This window comes from Pipistrellus kuhlii, unplaced genomic scaffold (assembly GCF_014108245.1).
Source record: "Pipistrellus kuhlii isolate mPipKuh1 unplaced genomic scaffold, mPipKuh1.p scaffold_m20_p_10, whole genome shotgun sequence".
NCBI classification, from domain to species: Eukaryota; Metazoa; Chordata; class Mammalia; order Chiroptera; family Vespertilionidae; genus Pipistrellus; species Pipistrellus kuhlii.
Genome location: NW_023425405.1, coordinates 50,225,570 through 50,240,506, shown reverse-complemented (window position 1 = coordinate 50,240,506; position 14,937 = coordinate 50,225,570). Strand labels below are relative to the sequence as shown.

The 14,937-nt window shown below is 41.0% G+C and overlaps 1 protein-coding gene across 8 annotated transcripts in view; it reads left to right on the top strand.

Annotated features, from left to right (window-relative positions):
- SRPK2 (SRSF protein kinase 2) overlaps window positions 1-14,937 on the top strand; it is a 172,997-nt gene that overhangs the window by 103,105 nt on the left and 54,955 nt on the right. For 7 of the 8 annotated variants that reach the window (XR_004986575.2, XR_004986574.2, XM_036429673.2 and 4 more), the window contains one exon: window positions 2,979-3,130. The exons of the other annotated variant lie outside the window; for it this stretch is intronic. Coding sequence is in view for 5 of the 7 variants with exons in the window: in XM_036429673.2 (XP_036285566.1) it covers window positions 2,979-3,130 (152 nt within the window). In the remaining 2 variants the exon portion in view is untranslated. The remainder of the gene's footprint in view (window positions 1-2,978; window positions 3,131-14,937) is intronic. 8 annotated transcript variants of the gene reach the window in all.

Sequence of the window (14,937 nt, the reverse complement as noted above, 5' to 3'; positions counted from 1 at the left end):
ATTTGCCCTTGACCTGGAATGGAACCTGAGACCCTTTGGTGTGGAGTTGACACTAACCATTGAGCAACAACTAGCCAGGGCCTACTTTTACATCGATATTTCCCTTTCTCTCTCCTTCTCTCTGTCTCAAAAAAAAAAAAAAAAAAAAAAAAAAATCAGTAAAAACATATTTTTAAAAAAACCTACAAATAGAAAATACTACTAGTGTACTGGTTCTCAAATGGGCATGCTTTGCCCGGGTGAATTGGTCAGTGCTGGGACACATTTTTGATGGTGACAACTGGGGTTTGTGGTGTGTGTGCTACTGATGTGGGATGCTGATAGCATCTTACGGTGCACGAAACAGCCCCGTAATAGAGAAGTATGTGGCCCACATGTTGGTAGTGTTGAGCAAATATGCCCCAAACTGGTAGGTAGAGCAAGGTCCTTCAGTTCTGCTTTCATTAGTTGTTACATGGTTTCTGCAGAGAATATAACATGTTTTCCTATTTTAAATTTAGAGTCTCTCCATCTCTTCATATAAAATTTTTAGGACGAAATAGCCAGCTTTCAAAGTATTTCTGGCAGTCAGTTTGTCAGGTAGATAGATTCTGCCCACACCCCTGAGGCCTGAAGGATATGTCTTCCCTCTTCCTCTGGGGAAGCAAGAAAGCTGTTGCTGGTCATCTCCTGCTTCTCCTTCTCCAGGTCTCTCTCTTGCCTGGGATGTTCTGCTTTCAGTTAAGGGCATGTCTGCTAAAAAGAGAGCAAGGATTTGCAAGGCTGCTAGGACAATGATTGTACTTCTACAAGGTCCGCTGGAATTTGTGGTTGTGTTTTGGCAGTGATTTGGGTGTTTGTGATTATTCCTTTTCATTTCTCCATCACTGGTTCAGGAGAGGAGAAGGGAGGGAGGGAGATTTTTACATTCATTAGTTGCTTCTTGTATGTGCCATGATTGATGCTCTAACCAACTGAGTTACCTGGCCAGGCTGGCTTGTAAACATTTTTTTTGGTTAATATCTAGTCATACTTATCAGTATTGCCCTTAAGGTTACTGATGGGATAAAGATCACACCCCTTCCTCATGACTGCTGATGCCCTCCTGCCTTTCCCCCTCCACCACCACGTTGCCTGTGGCAGTTTGAGTTTTTGGTGGCAAACCACATAAATGAACTGTAGCTAATTTAGGCTAAAGGCACTATAGTAAGGACTATTTAGAGACTTTTAGATTGGCAAGAATTTAGAGGTACATCTTAGACAGCGGTCAGGGCAATTTCTCTGTTCTTGCCTCTTCCTACCAGTTCGGTATAAACTTCCACCCTATGACAGTTGACCTTCTCAAGGTTCCAGGGCTCAGGAGTGAACTTTGGCTCTGTGCCCTGGGCTGTACTATGTGAGGACCTGAACCACCCTCCCATTGTCGAGGGAGTAGCAGTATCTCATAAGATGAAAGGGGGCATGAGGATTGGATAGGCCAAAAAAATAGCGGTTGTCTACTCATCAATGCCCCATTGAAGGAACACACCTGTCAGCCTATCCCCACACAGCTGTGGCCACCTCAGGGAGAGCAGTAGTGGTCCTATTGTTAGGGCAGCTTGCAGCTTACATGTCAGATGTGCTTATGGCATCCAAGTTGAGACTTCAGGTTTACATTTTCCCATTGGTACATGGTTAGAAATAGCAGTTTAATTTTATAGTAACTGAAAGCTTGATTTCATAGAATTGCGTTATGAATGATTTCCTTTTACTGTAAATAAATGTATTTAATATGTCCTTGAGTTATCCTAGATATCTGAATGTTAACAGCTCTAACCTCTCAAGCGTGTGTGTGTGTGTGTGTGTGTGTGTGTGTGTATTACAGGCTTGTCTATTTAAAAATTATATATATTTTGTTGATTTTTTACAGAGAGGAAGAGAGAGGGATAGAGAGTTAGAAACATCGATGAGAGAGAACACCATCGACCAGCTGCCTCTTGCACACCCCCTACTGGGGATGTGCCCACAACCAATGTACATGCCCTTGACTGGAATTGAACCTGGGACCTTTCAGTCCGCAGGCCGATGCACTATCCATTGAGCCAAACCGGTTTTGGCTAGGCTTGTCTATTTTTTGTAAAACAGTATACTATATGTCATTTAGGTTTTTTGTTTTGTTTTGTTTTGTGACAGAACTAGTTAGTACGGACTGTATTTGTATTTTATTAATAGTGGGCATTTTTTTTAATATCCAGTTTGGGCAGTGTTCTTGATAAACTAGGTTGATAGATAACTGAATTCCTTAATGAAAATAACCATATATCAGTTAGTCTATTTTAGTCACTTAAAAAAACACATTTTTATTGATTCTAGAGAGGAAAAGAGAGATAGAAACATCAATGATGTGAGAGAATCATTGATTGGCTGCCTCCTGCATACCCCCTACTTGGGATCTAGCCGAAACCTGGACATGTGCCCTGATCGGAATGGAACCGTGACCTCCTGGTTCATAGGTTGATTCTCAACACTGAGCCAAGTGGGCCAGGTTATTTTAGTCACCTTTTGTGAGTTATCCAGAGTATCTAACCATATTCCTACTATTTATGTGAGAAAAGAAACTCTGATTTCAAATAATGGAAAATAAGCCCCTTTATAAGTTCAGGACTACTTTCACATGTCTTTTATAATCTCTGTGGGATGTGTTTGTATATCATGGGGAGGTACTCTTTTATTTCACTTATATTTTATAATAATGTCATGAATTAAAAAATATTAAAGCTCTGGGTGAAAATGTGCCTGCAAGAATATGCCTTGGCTATTAAGGGTAGTCTTCCCTCCTGGCCTGTATATTGAAACAATACTTGAATTCAGTTAAAATGGATGCAGTGACATTACTCATCATTTCTTTTAAGTGTATGACAAGTTCTATTCCCCCCCCCCCATATTAAGAAACTTTCAAGAGTATCCACAATGCGAGATTTACTTCTCAATAATTACCAACTTTCCTTCTGCTGTTTCAGGCCGGAGCCTCAACAGAAAGCTCCCTTAGTTCCTCCTCCACCACCTCCACCGCCACCGCCACCTCTGCCAGACCCCACGCCTCCAGAGCCAGAGGAGGAGATCCTGGGTTCAGATGATGAGGAGCAGGAGGACCCCGCAGACTACTGCAAAGGTGCTGTGCTTGCCTTCCCACTGAGCCATCACTTAATTTGTTTTGGGGAATGGACTAGGGGGGAGGGTTAATGATGCAGATTGCTCGATCTTTATTAAATTAGCCTCTTAGTCTCATTATTGTTTTGAATTCTTAAATCATTAAATATAGAATGATCCCAGAAAATGTAAGCAATAGCAGAAGCAAAGTTGTAAGAAATAGAGACTATTCATAATATGTACATAAATAATCTGGGTATGTTCAGGAGGATTGGAATGTGGTCAGAGAATTAAAGACAATATAAAACAGGACAATTAGATATAAAAGCATAGTACTTATCCAAGAAGAACTTAGAAAGTAGAAGATACCAGGCTTCTGAGGGGAGCCAATGTAATTGTTGTTTACTGCATTTGGCTTTAACTTTTCTGGCTGCTGAGATTAACAAGGAACTGCTCCTTTGTCTCTATAGCATTGAATTACATAGATTCATTGTCTGTGGAAAGAAAGCTTGCCCCTTTGTTTATACAAACAGACTGTTTCCTGGCATTGTACTCAATGAAAAAGACATTCTGTAGGTTCTGCCATTGTGTGAAATAGTGGTTTATGTTTTCACAGAAGACTTAGAAATTATTTTGTGGAGTGCTCTTGCTGTGAGGATTCATAAAGATCAAGAGCATATAGTTCCTGGCCTGCACCCTCTCACAATCCAGGACCCCTTGGGGGATGTCAGATCTCTGGTTTCGGCCTGATCCCCACAGGCCTGATCAACAGGAGGGAGCCCAATCCCTTCAGGCCCAATCCAGACAAGGGGAAGCCCAATCCTGTGCATTGATCATCTGTCCCCTGGTGTCAGTGCTCGTCATAGAGACTGGTCGACCGGTTGTTCAATCATTCAGTCAACAGAATAAGATAATGATTGGTCGGATTTGATATAGTTGTGAGAACTCTGTGTCACATTTCATCTACCTGTTCCAGGAAAACAGAGCACTGTCCAATTGCTCTTGTCAGGTTTATATACAATTACCTTCATAGAATGCTAGTATGGCCTGAATGAGAAAACACCAACCACCATTAAGCATCTCTCCTTCAATAACATTGTAACAGGCATACCTGCATAGCCTAGAGCCTAGTAATTTTACTGATTGCTCTGTGGAGCATGGCATGCTACCATTTCTTCATAAGGTCCAAATTTCCCTTTTTTAGAAAGGTCCCATACACATAGTATCACTCAAGCCAAAGCATATGTTCCTTACTTTCTCCTGTGTCAGATCTGCCACTGGTCAGTAGTTTTTATCTCTCACTTCTTTATTAAAACTTTCTTTCCTTCAAAAAAAAAGAGAGCATATAGTTAAGCTCCTACTAGGCAAGCATGTTGTGTGGCGAAAATTGAGAACAGTATGTATGATCCAGACTAAAGACTCTGTGTAGACGGGAATCTGAGAGTCCATGAGGTTGTGTCTATTCAGCTGCCTCTTTGTTATTTAACTACTCCTTTGGACTTTAATTCGCTCTATAGAAAATTATCACTCTCTGGAATTCTGAGCTTCTAAACAGTCGATGAGACATTTACTACAGATTAAGGAAAATGAAGTCATATTCTGTACATCATGAGATTAGATGGCAGAAGAGTTGGTGTTAGGACAGGATATCTGAGCTTATTTCTATGCAGAAGGGAAGAAATCTGATGAGAGATTGAAGGACTAGCAAGGAAGGAATTAAATGAGTGGGTTTTGGAGATAGTGGACTAGTCTTAGAAATATTGAGGTCGTTTCTATTTTAGAGAACAATGGAGATTTTGCAAAGATGTTGTGGTAAGTGGAATAAGGATTGTTTGGTTATTATTGTTCATAATGAATCATCCCAAAACTTAGAAGCGTTAAGCCAACTTTTTATTTTGCTTATGATTTTGTGGATCAGGCATTTAGAAAGGGCAAAGTTTGGATGGTTTTTACCTATGCCTTATGATATCTATGGCCTCCACTGAGACCTCTCAGAGGCTTGAGGTGACTCAGTGTCTGGGGACTAGCATGATCTGAAAGCTCACGCACATGTCTGGCCCTGGATTAGAAGGGCTGGAAGACTAGGACTGCCAACTGCAGGCCCTCCTTATGGCTGTGCTTCTGCTGCCTTTTTTTTTTTTTTTTTTTTTTTAATATAGTCTGTTGATTTTTTTACAGAGAGGAAGGGAGAGGGATAAAGAGTTAGAAACATCAATGAGAGAGAAACATCCATCAGCTGCCTACTGGGTATGTGCCTGGCACATTCCCTACTGGGTATGTGCCTGGCAAGCAAGGTACATGCCCTTGACTGGAATCGAACCTGGGACCCTTCAGTCCCTTCAGACGCTCTATCCACTGAGCCAAACTGGTTAGGGCACGGCTGTGCTTTCTTACTGTGTGGTGTTCTCAGAGTCAGAGCCCCAAAGTGGAAGCTTTGTTGCCTTTTTACAACCTAGCCTTAGAAATCAGTCGCTTCCACTACATCCTGCTGGTTCGAAGCACAGCAGAAGCCCACCACATCTACAAGGATGAGTGCAGTCCATTTTTCAGGAGTAGGAATTGAGGCTTCTAGGAAAGCAAGTGGTTTGGAAGATCCAGCAGTTGCGACCTTCTTTGGAGAATACAGTCTAGTCTGTCAGAAGAATGTCACAAGAAATTAATAGAAAGATGTTGCAGACTCCAAGTATATTTAGGCATGTTTAATCTTTATGTAATTATGTCACCGCTTTTCCTATTAAAAGTAATTACTTGTAATACTCTTTTTGGCCGGCATAGATTATGTAAGCCCTAAGCCCAAAGTCCACTAGCTATATCTAAATTGCTTTGTTGGATGCCTAAAATAGGACTATGCACAAGTTGGTACATGAGTTAGACTTTCTGATGATTATTATACTGGAAAGCTGTAATTACTCTTGGATTGTAAAACTAGGTGGGGCTTTAAAATGAGACTCAAAAGTCAGTTTTAATTTCCATATATATGTAGGAGACCTTTATCTACTGTATTGTATTCATTTATCTCTAAGACCTGAGTTCTTTTAGCATTTTTTTATTTCTTTAGAATAATTGAGAATTGGATTATTGATGGTGGTAGTATTTTTCATTTTATTATATACCATACCTGGGAACATGCTTTAGTTGTGTGGTTGAGTAAGACATTGCTATGTGCTGTGATATACCTTTGTACCCTCCTGATCCCATGGGAGCCTAAAATAACAATAGGTCTTGACTTCTTGAAATAAAACTTTCAGTTATTTTTTAATGTCTGAATGTGTATAATTATGACATTTGGTTAAAGTAGCCAGTGAACTTCTTTCAGAGTTCTTTTACTTTAGTTACTAAGATAAATTTTTTTTAGTTGTAAAAGAGATCTCAAGTGTCTCTAGTATTTTTCAAGTGCCTTCTGATTTCTGAATTTTCCATATATCCAACTAAGACTTTTCTCTTTCTAAGATCAATTGTTTCCCAAGCTTATAATTTAATATATAGTACTTTACTTATCCAGAATATATAAGAATTAAGAAATGAGTTCCAGCCCCAGCTGGTTGTCTCAGTGGGTAGAACATCAGCCTGTGGACTGAAGGGTCCCAGGTTCGATTCCAGTTAAGGCACATGCCCTGGTTGAGGGCTTGATCCCCAATAGGGAGCATGCAGGAGGCAGCAGGTCAATGATTACCTCTTATAATTGATGTTTCTATCTCTTCCTCTCCCTTCCTCTCTGAAATCAATTTAAAAAAATCTTTGAGTACAAATGAACACTATCCAAGTTCATATACTAAAGCTCATGTTTACTATGGAGAGAACCCCCATTTAGAATCTTAGATAAGTCTATTTACTCTATTTAATCTTAGATAGTCTATTTACCCTTTCCTTGCTCACAAAGCAAGAGGAAGGCTTAAAAAAAAAAAAGAAGAAGAAGAGCATGTTCTCCCTCTTGGAGGCCACCGTGCCTTCCCCTTCCCTCTCTTCTTCCCCCACAGGCATCTCCTAAACTCCAACGGTCCCTACAAGACTTGCAACTAGGGGAGCAATGGGCAGCAGCAGCTTGTCTGGGCTTAGCCCCTGAACCTGTCTCTAAGGCTCCCTTTTCTCTGACTTTCTGGTGAGCTGAAGGCAGCCCCACGTGGGCTCACTCTGTGACTATTTCTCAGTGAGCCACAGCAGCCCGCCCGCCTAGGCTCTCTCCTGTTGCATCTCCTGTCCTAAGCCCTTCCTTGTTTCATCATCCCCAGCTTTAAAGGTGAGTCAAATATGTTAGTATTCATTCAAACAGACCTTCATTTCTAAAGGTCATATGTATCAGCAGTCTCCAACTGGTAGTCCGTGAGGTCTGAAAGGTTGGTGACCGCTGATGTTTATAACTAACTGTTACATATATAAAGCCCTGTGGGAATATTTTTCTCATCAGCCCACTGAGAAACCTGTAAAAAAAATTCATACAATTGAAATCAATGCAGAGACATAGCTATAAAGACTGACTTTAGCCCTGTCCAGTGTAGCTCAGTTGGTTGGAGCATCATCTTATATACAGAAGGGTCTCAGGTTCGGTTCCCAGTTACGGCACAGACCCAGATTGTGGGTTCAATTCCCGTTGGGTGCATACAGAAGGCAACCTCCCGATTAATGTTTCTCTCAGATCAACAAAAATATATCCTTGGGTAATGATTAAAAAAAAAAGACTGATTTCATTAACAGACAAAATTAAACCTCTGGAATATTTATTTTGCAGTGTACTAGTAAGTAGGAATATTAATTAAACAACCAAATGGACTTTAAATAATTGATGTTTAGTTTCTTTTTTTGTTGTTGTTAATAAGTTTTTATTGTTCATATTATTACAAATGTTCCTCCCCCCCCCCCCCCAATTGCTCTCCTCCACCAGGTTCCCACCCCACCCTCTGCCCTTTCCCCACTCCCCATTGTCCTCATCCATAGGTGCACAGTTTATGTTCAGTCTCTTCCCACATCCCCTTCTCCCCTTTTCCCCAAGAATCATCAGTTCACTCCCCTTCCATACCTCTGATTCTATTATATTCAACAGTTACTATTGTTCATCAGATTTTTTTTAATTTCCTTGGTTTTTAGATTCACTTGTTGATAGTTACGTATTTGTTGGTCATAATTTTTATCTTTATTTACTTTCTCTTCTGAAAGAACCCCCTTCAGCAATTCATATAATTCTGATTTGGTGTTGATGAACTCCTTTAGCTTTTTTTTATTAGTGAAGCTCTTTATCTGACCTTCGATTCTGAGTGATAGCTTTGCTGGATAGATTATCTTTGGCTGTAGGTTCTTACTATTCATCACCTTGAATATTTCTTGCCATTCCTGTCTGGCCTGCATGGTTTCTGTTGAGAAGTCAGCTGACAATCGTATAGGTGCTCCTTTATAGGTAACTACCTTCTTTGCTCTTGCTGCTTTTAATATTCTCTCTTTGTCTTTTGCTCTTGGAATTTTAATTATGATGTGTCTTGGTGTGGTCCTCATTAGATTCCTTTTGTTTGGAGTTCTGTGCGCTTCCTGGACTTGTAAGTCTAATTCTTTCACCAGGTGGGGGAAGTTTTCTGTCACTATTTCTTTCAGTATGTTTTCGATATCTCGCTCTCTCTCATCTTCTGGGACCCCCATAATTCTGATGTTGGTTCGCTTGAAGTTGTCCCAGAGGTTTCTTACATTATCTTCAATTTTCTGGATTCTCTTGCCTTCTAGCTTCTGTGGAGGAGTGTCTTCTGGCTCTTTATGTTCCAAATCTTTGACTTGATTCTTGCGATCTTCCCTTCTGTTTTTAGGACTCTGTAAAATATTTTTTATTTCAGACAATGTATTCTTTATTTCTTGTTGATCCCTTATCATTTCTTGATGACTCCTTATTAATTCTAGTTGATCTCTTTTCATATCCTCATAGGTCTTATCCATCTTTTCTAGGAAATTCTTGAAAAACCTTATAAACGTAGATTTGAACTCAATATCCAGTCGCTTTTTGTCCTCCATTTCTTTTGTTTGTGATCTATTTCGTTGTCCCATTTCGCAGTTACAGATGGGGCTGGGTTTCAGGGTGGAGCCTGCAACTTTGGCTTCCGTCAGCCCCGCCCTATGCGGGTCCTTCAGTGCTTGCTGCCGGCGCCTCTGCGAGAAAGGTGCCCTCGATTTTCGCCTGCTGCCAAACAGTCTATGCTCTCCCACAATGAGCCTGGTATTGGGGTTCAGTTCAGTTGGAAGTGGAGTTGGAGGTGGCATTCAGAGCAGTCTGGAGCTCCAGTCTCCTTTCCGTCAGGGCAATCCCGCGTCACAGCTGTCCCTTCTCTGTGCGCAGTGTGCGTGCCGCTGGGACCTCCTTTCGCCTCTCCCCGGGGTTCCGCCTTACAGCCCGGCTCTCTATGGCTGAGCCTGAGTTCCCGGGGTCTGGCCTAGAACTGGGGTTCAGAGCAGTCGGGGGCCCAGCACAGTCGGAGTTTTATCCCCTTTCCACGAGGGAACGCCAGCCAGGCACTCCGCCTCCCCCTCCTCTCTGGCTCCTTCCTCTCTGCGTGCTGCGTGTCTCCGTACCTTGGGCTTTTCCAGCTCCTCTGCGCCTCCTTCTGGTTTTCTCCTTGCTTCTCACTGTAGAATTTCCAGTCAGTCAACCTTCCTGTATTTCTGGGCAATCTCTGTTTTATATTTTAGTTGTTTTTTATTGAAATTGTTGTGTGCTGCTGCGGCTAGGTGTTCACCTGGGCGCAGCCATCTTGGATCCTCTGATGTTTAGTTTCAATAGATTACATTTTTTTTTTCAGTTTAAAGATAAAATTTTTATAACAACATATTTTATTGGAGCAATTATCTAGATTCTTCTATTAAAGATATACTGAAGGAGCAAAATGGCACTGCGTACTTAAGAAACAATGGAAAGTGTTGGTAATGGATACAAAATGGGTCCATTATCTCTTTTAGTTGTGAATTCTGAGATTTGTAGGGTATTAGTATGTTCAAAATAATTTCAGTGAAATTGGACTTTAAGTTGGTGGTGTATGTATGAGAAAACTTGTGACCCCGATTGCAGAATCAAGTACATCAAGACTTGGTCTCCTGAAAACAGCTCCTAGCCATTTCTGATCTGATGTTAACCTCGGTGCATTTTAAGGACTTCACGGCATACCCCCACCCCAGGTGCATTGAAACTGCTGTGTTCTCAAGCATTCTCACTACATTGAGAAATTATTCAGGATTATTCTAGACTATAAAAATTAGGCTTTTAGATTTTAGCTTGCCCCAGAGTACTGTGACTTGTATTTTCACTGTGGGCTCAGTCATTCTTGAGGGAATCTTCTAGAAAAATATGAATGTCACCATCAGTATATTTTAGAAAAATTTTGCTGTAGCTATAAAATTATAGTATTATGATGACAAGAAACCTGGATTATTGATAATAGGCAGAAGAAGTCCTTTATTTTTACTTGATTTTTGTTTAGAATCAGATTCCAACTTTGCAAATGTATGAGACTATCAGTGTACTTTAATATCTTAAATGTTGGCGGATCCTATGATTGCTGTGTTCAGTATTTTATAAATATTCATCTTCTTACCAGCTTGCCTTAAGTACCACACATTTTAATTTTCCAGTATAATAAAAGTATAATTGTCCTACTGTGCAATTCTCTTAGCAGTGTTTTTATATGATATTAGAGGCCTGGTGCATGAAAATTGTGCACTTGGGGAGAGGGGTCCCTTAGCCCGGCCTACACCCTCTCAAGGGATGTCCACTTGCTGGCTTAGGCCTGATCCCCTGGGGAGCTGCTCCTGGTGGCAGTCAGTCATCCCTCCAGCAGCCCAGAAGCCTTCAGGGGATGTCTGACTGCTGCCGAGGAGCTGGGGGAGGCTCCGGTCACTGCCACTGTGCTTGCAGCTGCAGCCATCAACCCAGATTGTGGCTGAGCAGAGCTCACCCTGTGAGAGCACACTGACCACCAGGGGGCCGTTCCTGCATTGAGCGTTTGCCCCCTGTGGTCAGTGCATGTCATACTGACCGGTTGTTCTGGATGGTTCCGACATTAGAGTCCATTTGCATATTACCCTTTTATTGTGTAGGATTACTTGGGATGCATTTATATTATTCACTTTTCCCCAATCTGGTCATGAGAAATTAAGGGAATTTGTCTTAGGGATATACTACAATATATTATTAAATATTTTTCACAATTCACAGTGATAGTCTAAATTTGAAACTCTCCAGGCTCCTCACAGTTTGATCCCAATGTGCTACTGTTCTTGTTTTCGTTCTTATCATCAAATGGAACTTGATATTTTAAAAATGCCTTCTCACTATTATTATTTCCCTCATATCTCTTCTTCCTTCTGTCCCCCCCCCCCCCCCCCCCCCCGTTTTTCTGTTAGAGTTAACTCAGATTAATTTTAGCCCACATTTTACACTAGTAAAGCCTTTCCCACTTCTCCCTCACATCCTACCACATACCGTATTTTTCGGACCATAAGACGCTCCGGACCATAAGACGCACCGCACCAGTTTTTAGAGAAGGGAAATGAAGAAAAAAAGATTCTGAAACAAATAGTGTCCTAAAATATTTTATGTGCATTAAAACCCAACATCACAGCCATAAACACATGTAATCAACCCTGTAAAGTAAACAGCAGCATTTAGAACCATTTTAGAGCCAGGCAAGCACACAGAGACCACACAAAGCTGGGCAAGTAAAAAAACTTTTTTTTTAAAAGTATATGTGTAGGCTATATTTGGACCATAAGACTCAGGGACTTTTCCCCCCCATGTTCTTGTGCTTTCTATGTATTTGTTGTTGCGATTCAGGTCTATATGCTAGGAATACTATCCCTCTCCTCAGTGTATTTATAGTAATCTCCTGGGAAAGACAAATGAGAATATGAATAATTAAAATACATTGTATTGTGTTGTGTAACAGAACATAAGGAGGTATTATGGAAGTGTGTAAGAGAAGCAAGAAAAAGGAGGCAGGCTCCTTCTCAGCCAAGAAAATCAGGAAATGCTTTCCAAGAGGGAGCCTTGTTTGAGCTTGTTTATTGTGAGGGATTAGTACTGTTATTTGTATCCAGCACTGTAAATACTCGAGACATTTTACAAATAAATATATAGAATACAATAGACAAGTAGATGAGGAAAACATATAGTAAAAATAATTAAGTAAAATCAGGTTAAGGTTAATACATACAGATTTAGTAATAAAGATATGTACCAATTGGGAGTGTTGCAAATTTGCCTCTGGGTTTCTTAGTCATCAAAGCAAGGAAGTAAATGCAGTGATTTTAAGACTTACTGTTTTTATAAGATGAAAACAAACCAGCCACTCTAAACAAGACTGTATTTTCCCGATGCCAGAGATAAATTCTTCACAAACCAAGACTTTTCTGGGATTTTTAACTTTCTTGCAAGCCAATAAGTTAGTTGGCCACAGTTTCATGGATGCTTAGACATGAGACTCCTGGGTCAAAGACGAAGGACTTGATTACTCACAGCACCACAAGCAGCCTGGGCTTCATGTTCATACTGGTTCCCCTTGCCCTCCAAATCCAACAAGAGCCACGTGGAGGCAGGCCCAGGTGGGTACTTTGCACACAATGGGTTTGTGCCGTAGCTAAGGAACTCTAAACATACGAAATTCCAATCCTTTATGAACTAAACCCGCCCACCTTCGTTTACCAGGAAGATGTTTATTATACTGGACAGCAGATCAGCCTTTTTTCTTCTCTAGAGCAGTGTTTCCCAAACTTTTGACATATGTGTATCCCTTCTATAATTTCCGTAACACTGAGTACCCCTCGTACTCATGAGAACGTAGAATTAGGCGCAGCTAAGCATGGTGCAGTGCATATCCCCACCAAACTCCGGTGCAACGCGTACCCCCACCAAACTCTTCCTATACCCCTGGGGTACGAGTACCACACTTTGGGAAACACTGCACTAGAGGATGATAGTATGTCTATTTTCCAAGGTAATTCACTTTAGAAACCTTTGAAATATCATTTGTAGTAAAGGCCATCAATGTGATTTGCAGAAGTATGGTGGGTTTGGAGTCAGGTTCTCTCATGAGGTTACAGTCAAGCTGTCAGCCTGGGCTGCAGTCATCTGAAGGCCCGACTGGATCTCCCTTCCTGCTCTGTTGTGGGTTGTGGATTCCATCCCTCTGCTGTTCACTAGACCTTTCAGCTCCTTGCCACAAGGGTCTCTTCCATAGGATGGACTGCTCACAGTAAGGCAGCTGGCTCATTAGAGAGAGCACCCAAGACAGTAGCCAGTCTTTTTTTTTTAATTTTAATAAATCTTTATTGTTCAGGTTATTACAATTGTTTCTCCTTTTTTCCCCGTATAGCTCCCCTCCACTCGGTTCCCACTCCCCCCTCTGGCATACCCCCCCCCCCCCCCCCCCGTCCTCATACATAGGTGCACGATTTTTGTCCAGTCTCTTCCCACACTCCCCACACTCCTTCCCCCTACCCCCACCGAGAATTGTCAGTACACTCCCATTCTATGCCCCTGATTCTATTATATTCACCAGTTTATTCTGTTCCTCATATTTCTAATTTACTTGATTTTTAGATTCTCTTGTTGATAGATGTATATTTGTTGTTCATAATTTTTATCTTTGCTTTTTCCTTCTTCCTCTTCTTAAAGAACACCTTTCAGCATTTCATATAATACTGGTTTGGTGGTGATGAATTCCTTTAGCTTTTTCTTACCTGTGAAGCTCTTTATCTGCCCTTCAATTCTGCATGATAACTGTGCTGGGTAGAGTAATCTTGGTTGTAGGTTCTTGCTATTCATCGCTTTTAATATTTCTTGCCACTCCCATCTGCCTGCATAGTTTCAGGTGATAATTGTATGGGTACTCCCTTGTAGGTAACTGTTTTTCTCTTGCTGCTTGTAAGATTCTCTCTTTGTCTTTTGCCCTTGGCATTTTATTGTAATTATGATGTGTCTTGGTTTGGTCTTCTTTGGATTATTTTTGTTTGGGCTCTGTGCGCTTCCTGGACTTGTAAATCTATTTCTTTCTCCAAGTGGGATAAATTTTCTGTCATTATTTCTTCAAATAGGTTTTTAGTATATTGCTCTCTCTCTTTTCTTCTGGCACCCCCGTAATTCTGATGTTGGTACGCTTGAAGTTGTCCCAGAGGCTTCTTACACTATCTTCAACTTTTTGGAATCTTTTTTTTTTTTGTTGCTTTTTTGGTTGAGTGGTCTTTGCTTCTTTGTATTTCAAATCTTTGACTTGATTCTTGCGTTCCTGTAGTCTACTGTTGGGTCTCTGTATAATATTTTTTATTTCAGTCAGTGTATGTTTAATTTCTAGTTGGTCCTTTTTCATATCCTTGAGGGTCTTGTTAAATTTATCTGCTTTTTCTAGGAAATTCTTGAAAAACCTTATAACTGTGATTTTGAACTCTATATCCAGTTGTTTGTTCTCCATTTTTTTCGTTGTGATCTGTTTCTTTGTCTCCTCATTTTCACTGCTTCCCTGAGTTGGTAGGGTGGTTTTGTGTGCTAGGTGTCCTATGTGGTTCAATGGGTCAGCCTCCCAGTTACCTGAGGTGGACACCCTTTGTGGATTGTGTGTACAGACTTGTAGTTAAGTCTTGAATGTTGTTGGTGTCACTGGGAGGAATTGACCTCCAGGCCAATTGGTTTTGAGGACCCACTGTGTCTATAACAGAAGAATTACTGTGCTGGAGATGCACTTATGGGGCAGGACTTGTTTCAGTGGTGCTTTGTTGCTCACTGAGTTTATCTTGAATGTGCCACTATGGATGTGAGTAGTTGAAATCTGGTGTTGTCTCACACAGACCACTAGGTACACTAACTTTTGGATC